We start from the raw sequence: 6,713 nt of genomic DNA on the forward strand, positions 1-6,713 counted from the left end.
CAAAAGATGGCCTAGTTGGCCATCACTGGAAAGAGAGGCCCATTGGACATGCAAACTTTATATGCCCCAGTACAGGGGAACGCCAGGGCCAAAAAATGGGAATGGGTGGGTAGGGAAGTGGGGGGGAGGGTATAGGGGACTTTTGGGATAGCATTGGGAATGTAATTGAGGAAAATATGTAATAAAAAAAAAGAAAGAAAAGTAGCTAAGGAAGCCTGGGTATTCCCCCATGGTCTCTGTTTTAGTTTCTGCCCCCACCACTGTTCCTGCTTTGAGTTCCTATTCTGACCTTTCCTAATGGTAGACTGAAATTGTAAAAGGAAATAAAACCTTTTCTCCTTGAGGCAAGATAGAAACCAAACCAGGACAGCCCTCAAAGACAATTTAGGTAGTTTAGGTACTTCAAAAGCTATCACTTCTTATCTCCCAAGTCCTTTAAAACTGCCTGCTCATCTAACAGTGCTTTAGTGAGTAGATAGCATTATAGTCCTCCCTAAAATGTTCATGTTTCATAAATACTTATGTTAGAGTTTATAAATGTTTTAAAAATGTAATAATGTTCTTTTTAAATATAGTCTTTGTGTATCTTAAGACATCTATTCATATTTCTTTGTTAAGTAGGTTGACTCTGTCTTAGAATGAAAGACAATTGAAATTAGTATTTCTCTCAATTGTGTGTCAGGTTTTAGAACAGCTTGTTGGCTCTGTGTGTTGGGTGGAGCTATTTCTCTTGCATAGCAATATTGTCCTATAAAGTGAAAAGGTCAATGCAATTTGGTAAAGCAAAGAGCATTTTCACAGATTTAGATTTTCTAAGGATGGAACATCTTTTTAGACAGAGTAGAGATGAAACTAAATGGCCAAGTAAACACATTTGAATTGGTAATAAGAACACATGCTCCACTATGTTCATAGCAGCCTTATTTATAATAGCCAGAAGCTGTAAAGAATCCAGATGTCCCTCAACAGAGGAATGGATACAGAAAATGTGGTACATTTAAACAACAGAGTACTACTCAGCTATTAAAAACAATGAATTTATAAAATTCTTAGGCAAATGGGTGGATTTGGAGGGTATCATCCTGAGTGAGGTAACCCAGTCACAAAAGAACTCACATGATATGCACTCACTGATAAGTGGATATTAGCCTAGAAACTTAGAATACCCAAGATACAATTTGCAAAACACATGAAACTCAAGAAGAAGGAAGACCAAAATGTGGATACTTCATCCCTTCTTAGAATGGGGAACAAAATACCCACGGAAGGAGTTACAGATACAAAGTTTGGAGCTAAGACGAAAGGATGGACCATCCAGAGACTGCCACACCTGGGGATCCATCCCATAATCAGCCACCAAACACAGACTCTATTGCATATGCCAGCATATGCATTTGTATTGAAAATAGGGTATAAATAGCGACTAAACCACATCCCTGGTACTTAAATATATTTGAGATTTTCCTTGAAATCCAGTGGCTCATATTGGCTCTTATTGTTGTCCTGATTAGAAAACAGTTAGTACTGGAAGAAATGGATCAGTGAGTAAAAACTCTTGCTTTTGCAACATGAGGACCCGAGTTTGAATACCCTGTACCCACATGCATAATCAGATGTGTCTAAGTGCCTGTAAGCCCAGTGGCCCTATGGGAATATGGAAGCAGAGACAAGGGAATATGCAGAAGCTGCAGTCCAGTTAGCTTGACACATGCAGGGGCAGGGGACCCTGTTTCAAAACAAGGCTGAAGATGAGGATAGATAGCTAAGGTTCTGTGACCTCCACACTTGCCCCATGGCACTCTAGTGCCATGGGCACACAGATGAATACACACAAGAAGTAATTGATTAAATTAGGAATATTTTTATTAATAAGTATCTCTTTTTATTACAGAAGAAAATACTCAGGGAGCACCACAGATGAAGAAAAGCTTGAGTGAAAAGGTTTCTCTCTACAGAGGTGACATCACTCTGCTAGAGGTGGATGCAATCGTCAATGCGGGTGAGTGGTTCACTTTGCTGGATTTTCTTTGCTGTGCATTACAATCTTAAAACATTTTCTATATATAGAAATATTTTTCTGTGTGATTAAAAATATTGGGGATTTATTTTATGTATCCAATTAAAACACTGGAGTACATGAGAAGAAACAAACGGTTGTAAAAAGCTCTTCAGAAAGAATTTTAGTAGGTAAATGATTACTGGTTTCATGCTTGTGTCATGAGAAGTAGTAGTTCAGCAAGCTTTTCTTTTCTATTGTATAAGTTCTAAAAATACAGTTAGATCATGTCAGCCAAAAGGAAAATGTAGAGAAATTATTTCTCTGATTTCAAAACCTCACTTGTTTGTAAGTTTTTACTTTTATTATAAAATGCTATTTTACGACATATTTTAATGTTTAACTATCTTCTTTGAATATTGAAGGAGATTTGACAGCATGTTGTTGACATTGCTCTTGTCTCTATATTTTCTTCAGAAGTTATATATGAAAAGAAAGAAGCAGTTGTGATTCTATAAATATTAGTAAAAGGAGATTATGATTTGTGTTTTTGAAAGGTAACGTAGGTTGAAAGTGTCAAACAAAAGTAGGTGTAGACTTAAGTAAGCTCAGACTTTAATCTCAGGAGCTCCTTATGCTAAGGGAAGAGGATGGTGGACCGCCATGGCGAGCTGAAGAAAATTTCTTTATGTATCCAAAAGGTCAAGAAGAGAAGGGCTCTTCTTTTACAGGAAGATGTGAACATGTACAGAAAGGGGTGGCTATGGAGAGTGGTGTTTTTTCATTAATCATGGTGACTCAAAATGCAGGAGTGTAGAACCAGGAGAGAAGATACACTTACATTTGAGGGAGCTGAGTATCCAGCCTTAACCAACCAGAAGGAGAAATGGAGACAGGAAGGTGAGGTATGAAGCAACTGGAGGAGAATTTAGACTGCCTGTGTCTGGACTCAGCAGAAGCTACAAGATGATCACTTCTGAGTTTTCTGTAAGCCAAGTAGGAGAGTGCTGATTTACTGTTAGCTGTTTCTCAGAACTTGAAAGAATGGGCAGGATATCCTGACTGCCATGGTTTTCCAAGAGTGCAGGGTTCAGATAAGTCTAGTGTTGTCTCAGTTGATCAGTAAATTCACACATTGTCGTAGGAAAATGTCTTGGAGGGGAACAGAGTCAGGACTGGAAGATGCTTATTCCACACATGGGAGAGTTCTTGGGGTCGAGCAAGAAGGCTGGAAGTCCTCTGAGCTTGTCCTTCATTGAGAATTGGATGTCAGTTGCTCCGTAAGGTACCAGCTCTGTCATAATCAGTTTTCTTCTAATGGCTCTTTGCTTCCTCTCTCCTGGGATGCTTCTGCCATCCTTTTGAGATGTCATTTCCTATCAAAAAGGAACGTTGGATTTTTATCTCTAACCATACTGGCTGTCTTTCTTTTGATTTTTGTCCCTTTGTTACCTTAAAAGCTCAGATCTTCCTTATATGTTTGTTTGTTTGTCTTTGGTAGATTTCAGTTTCAAGTTGTTTTCCTCTAGTCTATGGAGCGTATGAAGAAGTCAGGGCATGAGAAAGTATCTCATGAATACTCTGGTTTAGCGTTTTAGTTAGGTATCCCTGTGGCTAGCCAGTGATCAATGATTTATTATGCCAGAATTTTTTTCAAATGTAAGAACTTTAATTCTAAAATATTTAAGATTCAAAGTTTATTTATATATTCATTTTATTAAATGAAGGATTTAAAAGTTTTAATAAAAGTACTACCAACATTCCAATATGTGTTTGAAATTTTTAGCTGATAATTCTAGTTGCTGCTTTTTCTTCTTGTTAACATAACATTGAATTTACCTTGTTTACTTGATAGTAACAATGGCTTTTCTTGGGTTCTGTTAATTGTGTACTTTTTTTCTTTCCCACAAGCACATAATGGTAGCCTTTTTATTTATTGTTGTACCATCCAAAGCAATGGCTTGGCTTTGTGCTAGTAAGACATTTTCAAACTGTATGTATATTAAATTGACTTTATGCAATTGATTTTTATCATAGCTCTAATAACATATTCTGCACCAAGGACTTGATAAAGTGAAGTGGTTTGGGTTGGTTTTAAAATCATTTGTTCAATAAATTAACAAAATATTTATTAGGTAATTTTTATTGACAAAATATTGTTAATCGGAAAATAAATGTTCAACTCACTATTTTTTCTCTTAATTTTCTCTTGCCTTTCCCTGTATATGCAGGTTTCTCATAGATATTGTATAGTGTACATGATTATGATGACTTAATCTAAAGATAAGAATCAACTTTTGTCCCCTTCTAGCTCTCTGGCTGCAATGATTGTAATTTGGCCGTGTTCACAAGGGCTGGCTCATCAGGTAGTTCCTGGGTGGATGGGAAAGAAATACCAAATGTACAGGTAACAGCTCTATTTACAGCTCTCTGCTGTACAGCTTGCTGGCCTGGTATGAACAGAGAGAAACATCTGTTAGCTTTCTGGTGTATAAAGAAACATGACAGAATATTCCAGAGCCACCTCTAGAGAGAGTCCAGGCTTCCAGTCAGTATGACAGAGTTGCCCTGCCATCACTCTCTGTTAGACTGCCAACGTCCTTTCATGACCACATTAATATATTGAAACAATTGATCTTTATAGTTCTGAACAGCAGGATTTGATATTTGTTGAAATTCTTTTAAACTTGGTTAAATGCTGCCGGAGACAAGCTTCCTTTTAGGAAGTTGCAGATGTGTGTTCTCTAATTAGGTTGTGAAGGCTGCTTATTATTGCCAGGGAACTAGAATCTAAACCAACTAGACTTGATTTAGAGTCAGGCAGACATAGGTTCCAGTTCTTATACTTAGGACTGGTTTATTTTTAAATATTAGTTTGAAGTAATTATAGTAAATTTCAGGAAAAGAAAGAAATCAGAGTTCTCTGTAACCTTTCTCAAGCTTCCAGCAAGGTGGTATCACGTAATCTGTACTATAATATGAGACCTAGGAAATTAAAATTTATATCATCTTAGTAGTATTGATGGAAATATCTTTGACATTGCAAAAAAAAATAGAGTCTATCATTCAATTGAAGTTTGTCAGGGCAAACTTTACTCTTGATCTAGAGGGTGTCACTGGAAGAGCAAACACACTGAGACAGGAAGTGCATTTGATTTTTATTCTAAGGAAGGTGGTGACTGTGTCTTCCCCTCTGGGGTCTGACCTCACAATCTGTTCACTTGGCTAGTCTAAAAAGGATTGATGCACCGGAAATGAAGGAGGAAGGGGAATGGGGTGCATGCTTCAAGGAGAAAAGGGTCACTACTCCAGGCCATCCAATTCCTATAATAGAGCAGTGGCCTTCATGCAAGCAAATTTGCTTAAGGAGGGTTAAAATATTTGCATGAAACTCTTAAAAGGTGAGGGAAATAAGATTTTAATACCTTGTCCTAAACACAAGTTTTATAGTATTCAATAGGAGAAACTCACGTTTGGTTTTTCTTACAGTTACTGAGGATCACATTCAGTGTTTGAAGATCTAGTAAACACTTTACTGGTGAGGTACACCTGTGGTCTAGGAAATTGATACTTATATACTGTAATTATCTAAACTACAGACTTTAATATCCATGATTTGATAGAGTTCAGTACTTAATACCATTTGTAAGTGTACAAATATGTGTAGTTTTATCTCATGTATAGCTTCATGAAGCCATCACCACAATTTAGATCTAGAACCATTTTAATAAGAAAAATGCTCTGTTCTATTTTATAGTTGTCTATGCCCTTTGTTAGTTGCTTCCTTTTTTGCGGGTTTTAGTTTGGTGCCATCCTCTTGTCTCTTTTCACTTTTGTTGCCAAGAAAGTGAAAGTAGAACTGGAAAGTAGAGTGATATCCAGTAGAGACTGAGGCTTGGCCATGAAGGGAATGGGGGTTTGTTGATCAGAGGGACTTTTTCTGATCCACAGTAGAAATAGATTTTAGATCTGTGGCACAGTTGCATGATTATAAACCATAATACTGTATATTTTCATAAAGAAGAGAGGATGCTAGATGTTTCACTGTAAGTGGTAAGCAGGGTTTTGTAGATGTTAATTAACTAACTTTTATGAATCTGTATTTCAGACATCAAAATATCGTGTAATTCCCTATAAATACATGTAGTTATATATTATTAAAAGCAATGTGAATAATAAAACGTTATATGAGAGTAATAATCTATATACTGCATGTAGTTTTTTGGATTGACTTTTCCTTCTAAGCAAAATGTCCTTTAGAGCTATCCATCTTGTTGCATTTTCCCTGGTACCAACAGTAGTTCCTTCTGTTTTTCTCCTCTTGGTGGTATACATAGATTTAAAAGAGAGTTTAGCCATTAACTCATTAATGGTCATTTTTTTTCAGCACTTGCTCTTAACAATAAAGCCTCTATGAACTATGAATATATTCTATGAGAATTTAAGTTTCTGGATGATTACAGGTTTCTGTTTCTGTGATCAACCACATGTGTTAAGATAAATGGCCTGCTTAATTAGGTAAGAAACTGCAATTTCCTATACTGTCTGTATTATTTTGCATTTTCCCAGCAGTGTTTGAGGAATGCAGTTTTTTAAAATAGTATTTGGTGTTAGAATTATTTTATTTTAATAGGTACATACTGGTATCTTTTTTTTTTTTTTTTTTTTTTTTTTTTTTTTTTTGGCTGTCCTGGAACTCACTCTGTAGACCAGGCTG

General features: G+C 36.3%; 1 protein-coding gene across 7 annotated transcripts in view; it reads left to right on the forward strand.

Moving 5' to 3' along the window:
- The window catches only part of Macrod2 (mono-ADP ribosylhydrolase 2), a 1,935,542-nt gene that overhangs the window by 58,709 nt on the left and 1,870,120 nt on the right, over window positions 1-6,713 (forward strand). For all 7 annotated transcript variants that reach the window (XM_021155700.2, XM_029471903.1, XM_029471913.1 and 4 more), the window contains exon 3: window positions 1,892-1,999. In XM_021155700.2, coding sequence (XP_021011359.1) covers window positions 1,892-1,999 — 108 coding nt within the window. The remainder of the gene's footprint in view (window positions 1-1,891; window positions 2,000-6,713) is intronic.

Source organism: Mus caroli, chromosome 2 (assembly GCF_900094665.2).
Source record: "Mus caroli chromosome 2, CAROLI_EIJ_v1.1, whole genome shotgun sequence".
In the NCBI taxonomy this organism is placed as follows: Eukaryota; Metazoa; Chordata; class Mammalia; order Rodentia; family Muridae; genus Mus; species Mus caroli.